The sequence below is a fragment of the Terrapene carolina genome, unplaced genomic scaffold (assembly GCF_002925995.2).
Source record: "Terrapene carolina triunguis isolate 2854851 unplaced genomic scaffold, T_m_triunguis-2.0 Scaffold33891, whole genome shotgun sequence".
In the NCBI taxonomy this organism is placed as follows: Eukaryota; Metazoa; Chordata; order Testudines; family Emydidae; genus Terrapene; species Terrapene triunguis.
In genome coordinates this window covers 11,242,739-11,255,184 of record NW_020698242.1, presented here as the reverse complement: position 1 = coordinate 11,255,184, position 12,446 = coordinate 11,242,739, and the positions used below count along the sequence as shown (strand labels likewise).

The 12,446-nt window shown below is 47.0% G+C and overlaps 1 protein-coding gene across 1 annotated transcript in view; it reads left to right on the top strand.

The window, feature by feature from the left end:
• The window catches only part of LOC112105762 (kelch domain-containing protein 4), a 42,960-nt gene extending 30,928 nt beyond the window's left edge, over positions 1–12,032 (top strand). The window contains exons 8-12 of the mRNA XM_024198680.3: positions 32–113; positions 2,816–3,024; positions 3,979–4,387; positions 10,471–10,593; positions 11,422–12,032. Of these exons, the coding sequence (XP_024054448.1) occupies positions 32–113; positions 2,816–3,024; positions 3,979–4,387; positions 10,471–10,593; positions 11,422–11,597 (999 nt within the window). The 3' untranslated portion in view covers positions 11,598–12,032. The remainder of the gene's footprint in view (positions 1–31; positions 114–2,815; positions 3,025–3,978; positions 4,388–10,470; positions 10,594–11,421) is intronic.
• Positions 12,033–12,446: the final 414 nt, after the last annotated feature.

The window sequence follows — 12,446 nt, the reverse complement described above, 5'->3', positions numbered from 1 at the left end:
ATTTTGTGTTTTATCCTTCTCTTCTTTGCAGAGAATTAAGAAAGATGTTGACAAAGGCACCCTGCACACCGACATGTTCCTGCTGAAGGCTGAAGGCGTGGGCAAGGAGGAAGGTGAATTGCCACTCAGCAACTGTAAAAGGGAACAGGGCCGGGTTGTGGTTGATGCTGAGCCACTTTAATATGCCAATCCTCTTTCCCTCTCGATGATGATTTAAAAAAAAAAAGAAAACTACCCAGAACAAATTTCACCAATTATGAAAACCACCACGTCGCTGGATCTGCCTCGATGCTAAGCGGACCAGATGGACCGCTTCCCCAGGACAAGTTGATTTGAATGTCTCTTCTTTCCAGGAGCAGTTAGAGGATTTGTACCAGGATTCTTGCTTTAAAAAAGGAAAGTTCAAGTTGAATGGAAAGATGAGATGAATTGGGTGACATGTGGGGCGTTTAGGGACAAACCTTTCCCCCACCCATGCATGCAGGCAGCTTTGTAGAGGACAATGGAGAAGGAATTCTTAGGCACCCATGGCTATTCAGCATCTGTTTCTGTGGCCCCAAAGCTGCAGTAGATTTCACAATTGCTGTATCCCCTCTCCGTAAGAGATTGATCCTATGGCATGCCTGCCCTCCCCTCTGCCTGCTACCCACATGGCCAAGGGCATGGCAGTCCTTGCAGGGATGGGATCTCTGGCACAGAGAGGGTGCGTGATTTTTGTGCAGGTTCCTCCAATGCTGCCCCTCTCCCAGCAGTGGAATCATACTGGGTCACTGATGTTCAGAGACTTGCAGGACCGTAGGAGCAGTACAGGATTTGCTCCTTTAAAGGACCTTGTTGACGGACAGGACAGAAACAGAGTAACTTAGTAAGTGAAATAGCAAAGCAATTGGAGCAGAGGAAGGGTCGAATGATGCTAGTGCAGCTGTGGAAGGGGAATGCAATAGGGTGTCATTGCTACTCCTTGCTGCAGTGCCTCTGCGCGCAGCCCAAGCCAATTGCTGATCTAGGTTTTGGAGCTGTGATTAGTACTAGCTATGACGTGTATGTAGGGAGAGCGAGCTAGCAGGCCCAGTGGGTTAGGACTAGGGCTGAGTTTGAGATCTGGCTCAGATCTGGGTTTAGGACTGAATCCAAAGTTCTCCAGTGTTCTGTGATGTCCAGATTTGGTTCTGACTCAGCCCCAGGTAGCAATGTTTGCCTCCAGATCTGGCTCTGGATCCAGCCTCTATCACAATGGGATAGAGAGGTCCATTGCTCTGGTTCAAGCCTGCCTCTGGTTAGGCCACACTTTCAAGCCATAGAGACCAAAGTGTAAATGCTAGCTCTTGTCCTCATGCTGTTGGGTTTGGTGCTTGCTCTTCTGAGTCTTCATGTGTGCATGCAGTAAAACCCCCGTGCGGTTTTTCCCAGTTGGCATTCTCTGCCCATAGCGAGGCCTAGGCCCAGAGTAGCTGAGGGGAAGGGAAGGGCTGTGTTATAAGTTAGAACTGGCGTGCATGTGCTCCCAGGCTCCCCACCTCACAGGCTGCTAGGATTCGGGGCAGCTCGGAGCCTCGAGAAGTTTTGTTAAGGTCAAAACAAAATGTTTGGATTTTTTTTTTCTCAAAACAAAATTTTGGAATGTCTGTTCCCCAGAGCAGAATCTGTACAGCTCTGAAAACCTGGCCCTCGCTTGCTTTCTTGTCAATACAGGATCTGTGTCCTGTGCATACAGGGTGAATGACTCATGTATCTAGTAGGTGTTTCCCATCTCTACCTACTATGATCTTTCCTGTTTAATATCCACTAGCCACTGTTTATATAACCAAATGAGTAAGCTAGATAGGGGTGTCAAGGCTTAATTCTTCCTCCGTGCACCTTTCAGCAATTGTCATCTTGCCGGTCCCAGTATGAACCCTGTTCTCTCCCCAAACACACAGATTAGGCACGCTACTCTTCAGTGACCCACTGCTGGATTCTGTTTTGCATGGCTACCAGTGCCCACTCAGTCCTATGTAGGTTACAACATATTTGTGTCTTGCATTTCAGAACTGGAATGGAGCTGCTAAAAATTTGGGTTAGAAAGGTTTGGAGGAGGAGGGCTTGGAACGCAGGCTATTTTCCACCCTGGGGTACAGCTTTTAAGGGTGACCTGAAGTCCCTGTTGAGTGAGCCTGGTATTCTTTCCTGGAAGACAAGAGCACTTAAAAGGCAACATAGACCATGTCTGCTGGTAGAAGAGGCCTGGGAAAGGTACCAGAATGCGGCATGCTTCCCAATCATTCCTAGAGACAGCTTTTTTTGTATTCCAGGGTCAATACTCTACTTGCTATGCACTCTGTGGGTAAAGTTTGCATTGCAGCCGCTTATGGCATTCTAGGCTGCAAATAAACAGAGGAATTAAGTCTGACCGTGCCAGTGTATTACCTGTGCTATGAACAGAAATATGAGCTCCTCCCTTCGTTAAACACACATGTGCTTCCTCCCGCCCCACTCTGAAAAGCATATCTCGAAGATGGCTTTCTGTATTAAAGAGCAGATGTACAATTTTTATTTGCATACACAATTGCTTTCTAAGGGCAAAGAATGGAAAATGGAACATATGGATTAGCTGGGTGATTAAACTGGCAAATGCAAATCGTTATGATTAACATTATTTAAAGAAATTGTTGAAGATACTGTGAAATATCTAAGGAAACCAAAATGGGTCAGTGAGTTTCTTGCTGATATTGCTATAGAATTGAAGGGCCTTTGAAGTTTTGAAGCAGCTGGAATTTTCAGCCACCCCCTGTGTGAACTGACTTTCTTTGTTTCCTTCTCTTTTTTCCATTACCAGACAAGTGGGTATGGAATCGGCTTAGCCCGTCAGGTGTGAAACCAACTCCCAGGTCTGGCTTCTCTGTGGCAATAGGCCCCAATAACCGATCCCTTCTCTTCGGAGGTGTGCATGACGAAGAAGAGGAAGAGCGCATTGAAGGAGACTTCTTCAGTGATATTTATTTCTATGATATGGGAAAGAACCGCTGGTTTCCTGGACAACTAAAGGTATTGGAAAAATATATACAATAAATCCTCCCTGTTTATCTTAGCCCATGGAATCTGAAGCTTCTCTGATTTATGATTTCGTTATGGTTTTAAATCTAATTCTGTTCAGAGTGTAGCTACAAGTCACAACTTTTTTGTGTAATTTGATACACTGAGGGAGCTATCTCATTATAGAATCCTTGTGGAAACGAAGCACTGGGGCTTTTATCTCAGTGTAGCTAGTCAAGGTGAACTCCAGGACATAAGGATATACGGTTGAGCTGGACTAGTTACATTGAGGTAAAAACCACAATGGTGGATTTTACCGCGAGATAGATAACCTGATATAAAAACATGCCTCTTTTTGCAGTGAAAACATACCCTTTAGCTGACCGATGAAGGGGGAGATAGAATATTAAACCTTCAGACATGTCACCCCAGATTTTTGGCATTACTCCAACTGTTTTCAAGGAGTAAACCAGATGCAGATGACCTGACTCAACTTCCTTCCTCCTGACCCCGGTGCTTCTTAGTCTGTTCTGAAAGAGGGAAAACCAGTCACATAACAACAGGCAAAGCTCCAGTCACTGTGTTTTGATTTCTCGGAATGGTGGGTCATTGTATTTTGCGCCAACCACAAACTAGTGAGTTCTCTGTGTGTATGTGTGAGTGAGTGTGTGCTGTGTTTCTCCTGCCCCAGCATACACTTTTGTATTAATAGAAGCAACAATTGCACACCACAGACTTTCCTGTTCTTCACGTCACAGCTAGTAGAGCAGTCACTGTTTGGTTGGAGCATGTGCCCATCGTCTGAGAATTATGGCACCAACAAACCTTAATTGAATCCCCAAATTGCCTTTAAGTGCATTGTGTTCACCACTGTATGGCATGTTATGCTGTACGTAAGTGTTGCTCAGATTCACAGTCGCATACAGTATTCTCTGACAGCTTTTCTAATGTGCTTCCTATCAATAGGGACCTAAATCTGAGAAGAAGAAACGTAGGCGAGGCAAAAAGGCTGAGGCAGAGGGTGCCGGGGATGGAGAGGCAGAGGGCCAGCCCCCTCAGGGCCCCGTGGAGATCGTCAAAGAGGTGGTGGCAGAGGATGGGACTGTCATGACGATCAAACAGGTGGTCTCTGCCCCTGAAGTGGAGCCGGAAAGGTCCGAATCAGAAGACGAAGAAGAGGCCGGCGATGAAGCCTCCGGCGAGCAGGTGGAGCCATGCCCACGTTCAAATGCTATGCTGGCAGTGAAGCACGGGGTTCTCTATGTCTACGGGGGGATGTTCGAAGTGGGGGACCGCCAGTTCACCCTCAATGACCTCTATAGCATCGACCTCCACAAGATGGAGGAATGGAAGGTCCTGGTGGAGATGGATCCAAGTAAGTTATGGCCGCGGGTTAATCCTTTCCTGTGCATTTCAGGCAGTTAGAATACTCGGCGCTGGCATCCACTGAGTGTGCCCATGCCAGCCCTGCCAGCACCATCTCCAGCAGATACGGCACCTGCACCTCCCAAGAGGGCTCTTGGACAGGTGCGGTTTTCAGCAGCACCATGAAAAAATGGAGTGGCTTTCTCCATAGCTGAAATTAACCCTTCGAACGCTGGCATTTTTCAGAGAGATCATAGCTTGGGAGGGTACAAATCCATGGGCTCCAAGGTACTTCACAGTTATCGCCATGCTGCATGCTTGGGCTGCTCACGACTTTGTGGTGAGGATAGGGACAGAGCTCAGATCCTCCTGCTTTGAAAACACATGCGCTTAAAATGTAAGCTGAAGGAGCATCTCTGTTAGCTGATAGCAATATAAGTCCTTTGGTGCACGGGTGTGTAGTTCTGATTCCATCCAGCAGAGGGCAGTGGCTTGCAAACTAGGGTGACCAGATGTCCCGATAAAATCGTGACTGTCCCGATATTTAGGTATTTGTCCCGCGTCCCGACCGATTTTTAGCTCTGTCAAACACACGTGTAATTGTGAGCACACGCCAGTTAATTACAATATTTATACCACGGAGTGTAAGTAGTGGTGATAGCCAGGTGACTAACTGCATTTATCTTGCTCCTTTAATCCCACCTACACTCTGCCCTTACTTCATCTCCCCAAAGACACATTCTAAAGTTTTAAACTTCTGAGCAGTTCTCAGATCGCTGCCGTCTCCCTCCCACAGAACATTTCTTTCTCAGCCTCCCTCCCAAATATGTGCCGTTTAAGGGTGCCGGACGGCCAAAACTCATTCCTGGACTAGTAGCTAGTTTAAGATCCAATATCCCATGAAGCATCAGAGCAAAAAAAGAAGGGGAATTTTGAATAATCTCCCTGTTCAATATGATATACTCCACTCTGGTAGACAGCAGGGATATCACACCTTCAAACACAGCATTATCATGTGCAAATAATGCTATTTTAGATAATGTTGTAGAGGTTTCTAAACCGTTTTATTTAAAGTTTTTTCTCTCCCCTCGTGGGCTGTACAGCTGGACTTCTGAAACTAGGGAGCTGGTCTTTGGAGGGCTACAAACAATGTCAGTGTTCGAATTCTTGAAATCACTGTAGAAATAGTTCTTCAGTAAAATATTGTGGCATGAACAGAATGCAGGGTGCTGTGTGGTAGATGGGTTCCATTGGCCTGGGTGTGGAATGGCTGTATTGCTCATGAGTGGAGAAGCCCAGAGTAAAACCTTGACCCCATATCTCATCATTCTGTCTAAGGTACTTATACAGCCCGTTGTATTAATGTAGATGGAATAAATGGCCCTACGGTGTTAACGGAACCTAGTCACTGTCCAACATTAAATAGCCTTCAACAAAGTTCAGGGTTTGCTATGCAGAGACTTTAGCCTCCTTAGCACCACGGCAAACACATTGTTACAAATCCTTTTAACCTCTTATTAAAGATACAGAAAAGACCGAAAAAGAGCTAAAGCCTTTAAAATGTAAAGTATTCACTAAGGCTTTCATTTTAACAACATCCCTTGTTCCTTTTGCCTTTAGCTGGAGAGAGTTTTAAAAGGGAAAAAAAACCCTTGTCTGACCATCTCTTAGATGGGATCAAAGATGGTAAAAACTGTCCGGTGGGGGAAAAAATAAGCTAGTTGAGAGGAGCTGGAGCTGTTGCTACTGCTGCAATTGCTGTTAAAGTCCGATCCCGTTTCATCCCAGGTGGTGTTTGGGATTCAGCTAGAGCCAGAAAAGGTGGTGGCGTCACCTCGGTTCTTCTTTCTGGCCCCATCTGGTCAGAGCATCTCTCAGGGCTAGGACAAGGAAGGTCCAGGGTCCCAGGAGACAGTGGGGTAGCAGCCATAATGGTGAAGCTCCCTCCAGTAGTCAGTTTTTCTCCCAAAGTCGTCTCCTTCCAGGACCCCAAAGGGAGTGGTGGGTGAAATAGCCAACCCCCCTCATCATTTTGTCCACCAGTTAGGCCTCGTTTCCAAAATACCAATTTTGGTTCACTGATTTCCAGTCTCACACTTCCCTTGTTTACCAGGCATGATCTTAACACAGCCCTTGTGGCCTTTTTGTTTGGACTAGTGCAGTTCTTGTGTCTCCCGTTCATGCCGTTTCCCATCAACGTCTCTCGTTAGATGTCGTTGGGACATCTTACGGACTTTCACATACATTTTACGGTTGAGCTCACAATTAGGGTCAATTTTTAAGCCCAGTTATCAAACAGACCATAATATCCAAGCGCCTCACAGTCTTTTAATATGTTGATCCGCAGAGCACCCGGGAGGCAGAGCAGGACTACTATCTCCATTTTATAGGTGGGGTACCAAGGCACAGAAGGTACACCTCCACAGCAAAAAACCCCCATGGCAGCAAGTCTCCAAACCCAGGCCTACAGACTCCGGCTTCTGGGACTCGCACTACGCTGCTAAAAATAGCTTTTAGATGTTCTGCTTCACGGTTAGAAACCCATCCCCCTCCCCGGGCTTCAGAGTCCGGAGGTCCAGCCTGAGCCAGAACATCCACAAGTGTATTTTTAGCGCTGTAGCATGAGCCCTGTGAGCCGGAGTCTGTAGACCCAGGCAATGGGACTCGCTGCCGTGGGGTTTTTTTTGGCTGTGAAGATGTACCCTGAGGGTATGTTCACACTGCAATTACACATCCTCTGCTGGCCCATGCCAGCTGACTCAGGCTAAGAGGCTTAGGCTAACGGGCTGTTTAATTGCGGTGTAGCGGCTGCGACTCTCCCATCTCGCAGGGCCCTAAAGCCCAGATTCAAGCCTGAGCATCTACACTGCAGTTAAACAGCCCCACAGCCTGAGCCCTGCGAGCCTGAGTCAACTGGCACAGGCCAGCAGAGGGTTTTTTAACTGCAGCGTAGACATACTCTGGGCGGCTAAGTGATTTGCCCAAGGTCACACATGAAGTCTGTGGCAGAGCATGGACTGGACCCAAGGTTTCCCAAGTCCTAACTACTACATCATCCTTCCTCTCACTCATTGTGCATTCACGTGCAGTCTCCAAGCTAGCCATTTGTCATTCCTGTCTTTGGAGGGAAGTGAATCTTTGCCAGCCAGTGGGGCGAGAGAGGAAATTACGTCCTCACTTCACAAATGAAGAAATTAAGTCAGTTGAGGTCAAGTGATTTGCCTAAGTCCACAGTGAAAGTCTGTGGCACCGGGAGGGTTTAGAACTCAAGGGTTCCTGACTCCCTCTCCTGTGCTCCGGCCACTGTGCTGTGCAACAATCATGATGATGATAGATCAGGTTTGTTTTCTTTCTCCCAGACAGGCAGACTAAAGCAGCTCCGACATAAAACCCTGTTCTCAAAGCCACAGTCTGAGTTCATGCACATGGCATGGATCTCTGCATCCAGTGTCCTGCCTGCATTCAATCTCAACCTAGAGTTCACCTGCACAGCACCTGATACTTTAAGAACAGTCAGAGTTACCATTAGTGCTGGAATAAGGCTAACTGGGGCCAAATCTCACCTAAGCCTACAGTCTTTCAGTAATGGTCTGTTTAGGGCAACATGGAAACAGGTGAATCATTGCAGAGCAGATTTCAGGAGGGACCGTATTCTTTAGCTTGCTGGCAGCAGGCTCCCTTTACACACAGCGGAACTAGATTTGGCATAGCTTAATCCGGACAAGAACCTTCCCTGGCCTCATGACCTCCAGTCGACTGGCCTTATTTATTGTGGGCTCACAAATTCTTCCCTTAATCCCCTGGTCATAAAGAATGTTTATGGCCTCTCCTAATGGTACTGCATTGTGCCCTGAGTGTTTTTTGTGTAAAAGTAAGTTTTGCCTGGGGTGAATGCAGGGAGGATAAGGAATTTGGGAAATCTTATGAGCCAAGTCTGCTCGCTTCCTACTGGGAGTGATACTCTGCAGCCAGAAATAAAGGGGCTTCCACTTCACCTGAGCTGTGAGGAGGTGATAAAATCATCAGTGGGGTCACTTTGAAGTCAGCAGGAGGGACAAGAATTGAGCACATTTCAGTATACAGATGTGTCAAAACGACTGGCATGAAGCAGGGGATTCCACACAGGATTGTGACCCCCTCGCCTAGACACTCCCCAGGCTTTCAGAGCTCATTGCCACTTGCTTTCCCCGCCACAAACCGCGGCGGTTCCTGCACACCGCCAAAGAGATCTGGAGGTCCAGATTTTCAGGGGAGCCTTGCAAGCATGTTGCCTGTTGGTTATTCTCTAGGAGTGGGGCAGTGTCTGGCAGGCAATACTGACTGCGGCTTCTCTGCATGGCGTCGGGAAAGTTAATTCAGGTCTTTCCCCTAATGAATCCACCTACAGCATGTTCACTCCAAGCTTTCACTTAAATCCACCTCAGTACCCACAGCCCTCAGAGAGGCCAGAACCACTGATGCTACCCTGTGCTTCCAGTCAAATCGATTCAGAAATGCCCCTGAGGGTAAAGCTTTAAAAGCCAGGTCCTTGGTTCTCACTTAATATCTTTGGCACGTGATTTTGAGGTGAGTGTAGAGAACAGGTTATCTGGTAACGCTGTGTCTTCAACCCCCTCCCATTTTCACATCTGTATAACTAGATAATCTGGATGGAATTTCCTTATTCTTCCCCCTTCCACTCGCGCGTTCTCCTCTCCCTCAGTGGCCTTGTAGGGCAGCCTCATTGCTTCCTGTGTTCGCTCAGTGCCTCTCTGTGCTTCTCTCATGTGGACGAGGACGGGAAATGGGCTGTAGGAGGGTAACTGGGAGCATGGAAGTTGAGCCCTTGAATTCCCATCCCACGTGGCATTGCACAGCATTGTCAGCATTCTCATTTATTATCGGTATAGCAGCCAGCCTCGTTTGAGGTGCATTAGTGAAGGCAAGCCACCTGCCCCGAGGCGCTTACAATCTAATGAGACTGTGGGGCAGGCTCCAACACTGTATTTCTTATTATTTTTTTTTATTACTTGTATTATGGTAGCACTTAGAACGTCCAACCAGGATCGAGGTCCCATTGTCCTAGGTGCTGTACAGGCATAGTGGAAGACAGTCCGTGCTCTGAAGAGCTCACGGATTAAATCTGTGGTTCTGAAACGTTTGTACTTGTGACCCCTTTCACAGAGCAAGCTTCTGAGTGTGACCCCCCCCCTTATAAATTAACACCATTATAAATGCTTGAGGCAAAGTGGGGTTTGGGGTGAAGGCTGACAACTTGTGACGCCCCATGTAACAACCTCGTGACCCCCTGAGGGGTCCCGACCCCTGGTTTAAATAGACAAGACAGAAAAGGCTGAGAGGGGAAACTGGCAGCAGCTACTGTCTCAACTGGCTGATCTACTTAAAAAGGCAATGTACTTAGAGTGGGGTCAGAGTACTTAAAGGGGCAATGCACATCTCTCTCTCTCTCACACACACACACACACACTTTCTCTATCTCTGCCTGCCATGCTGTCTCCCCTCCCTCCATTCGTGCTGCCTTGTAGAGTGTGAGGCTACATTAACAATAATGGGTTAACCCTTGAGGGCTCAGCCGAGTGCTAGCTCATCATTTAGCAGTAAGGCATTCCCTGGGAAATAGCCCACCCTCTGACTTCACCACCTCAACCAAGCTTCACAATCATCATCACTGTGTACCAGTATTAAATTGTTTGTTTAAAACTTATAGTGTGTGTGTGTGTGTGTATATGTACATATATGTGTGTGTGTGTATATATATATATAATCTTTTGTCTGGTGGAAAAAAATTTCCCTGGAACCTAACCCCCCTATTTACATTAATTCTTATGGGGAAATTGGATTCGCTTAATATCATTTCACTTAAAGTCGCCTTTCTCAGGAACATAACTACAGTGTTAAGCGAGGAGTTACTGAAGTTCAGAACTTGGTGTCTCATGGTGGCTGAACTGCAGGGTGGCTACGTGACAACTGCTCAGCTCAGAAAGACGGGACACCTGTCTGACTGTCTCATTCTCCCAGTAACAATTCCAGCCACCCCAAGAGGGTTTATTGTGTTTTGTTTATTCATTGTATATGTTTGTTTTACTGTTGAAGAAACTCAAGAATGGCTGGAAGAGTCCGAGTCCGATGAGGAGGGGGATGATGTGGAAGGTGCAGAGGGAGGTGGTGATGATGATGAGGAGGAGGGCTCTGATGAAGAGAGTGAAGACGATGAAGGTAATTATGCTAAAAGGAATGAGAAGAATACATGGATTGGTAGTTGTTTGGGGTGTGTTTTGCCCCACATCTGCAATTTTGGCTGCCTTGCTCCAGTTTGTGGTGATCTAGAGCTTTCAGCCTTGTCTCTGGTTTTATGAAGTGGCTTCAGAATTTGAAACTGCTGTGCTTTATTAGCAACCCAAGCCACCTTTTAATGACAGCTTGAGCCCACTGGGATTTTCCAGCAATAAGATGCTACAGGGAATTTAGGAACAGGTAATGGCTCAGCGCTTTTCACCTTCAGGATACGTTTACAAGTGTCAGTCCTCACTAAACCGTCGGGGGGGGGGACTGTCATGGGTAAGAAACCTGCTGGCTTTGCTGTCCTGTGCTCAGACCAGTACTTCCCACCTCTATCTCAGAAAGAGATGCAGGGAGTTTTGCAGGTCAGGGTTGAGGTTCATTGACACAGCTACGCATGGGCTCAGAATGGGGATATTGGGTGGGGAGAGGGCATTTTCAGATAGTATGTTTGCACTGCACATATGTCTGTTTGCCTTTCCAACCAGGGCTACTAGTCCTTTCATTTAAAAAGGCAAAAATCCAGCGGCAAGCTGAGCTTTCCAAAAGAAATCCTATTTCCATAGTACACTCTGTTCCATGTTTGCCTGTGACCTGGGGAGAAAAACCATTTCCCCTAGCTATCGATAGTCTTTAAACTGTTGCATTAAAATATGTTAGCTGCAGCGTCCTCTCAACCGGCCCGGCACATGGGCAAGCAGATTGCTTTCATCAGCTGTTTGTGACCTCTCTCTTCCTTTCTGTTTCCCTCCTGTCTTGTGCTAGAAGAGGAGCGGCACCCATCTGTTCAGCTTGATGAGAAATACACAGACTATCTGCCCAGGACTGAGCAATACTGGATTAAACTAGCCCGCCACAATATGGGCCCTGATGCAAAGGAGAAGAAGGTGGCGAAATTGGCACATGCGATGGCAAAAACTTTTTATGAAGGTTCGGTCTAGATGCATGTGCTGCTGAGAATGAGCAGTGTGGGTGCAGACACCTCACTGGGACAACGGCCAATTGAACCAGCCATCTAAACCTGATGTACCTCTTATCCGGTATGTACTGTAGGTTCCAAAGGCCCCTGGCTGCTACGCACTAATGTCTCGGGCAGTCCAAGGCTGGCGTGCCTCTCTGCTAACAGTGTATTTCTGCCATTATCACCCTGTAAACAGGCCTTCGTAAACAGGATTGCTGGCCGGGAATGTGTTCTGCTGAAATTTGACTACACATTGTAAATTTGTTGACAGCTGTTTAAGTTGGCTGAAGACAGACTGCTTAACAGAATCAGAACATCACTTGAGGTTCCTAGCCCCAAATGTCCTTCATCTGGCCAGGGGCTGGGTATGATTTTTTTCTAAGTGCTTTCATAATAAAGTTGTTTGGTTGAGTCATTTTGTTTTTTCCTTAATTAATCCTCCTAACTTTTAATTCCTTGGCTCTTGTCTTGCAAAATCAATTTTGGGGGGCCCCCTTTGCATCCACCAGAATCCCCTTAATCACCCCACTGATACCATTGGTTTTTCTTACTGGCAAAACAGTCTGTAGATCCATTTAAGGTTCAAATGCAAAGCAGTTCCATTTAGGACCCCCGCAAGTTCACTCCTCTTCAGATTTAACTAAGATCTCTTTCCTAGTGCGGGTATGTTGTCCCCAAGTGCTCGGACAACGTGAAGTGGAAAGTCTCCTGATGGCCAGACTGCTTCGTCACTAATAGTCCTGTTTCTGTACTGGGTTGGCCGTTCTCTTGGTGTCGACAAGAGCTGACCAGGTGGATTGAGGACGGAGGTGTGACTGGTTTACAAGCC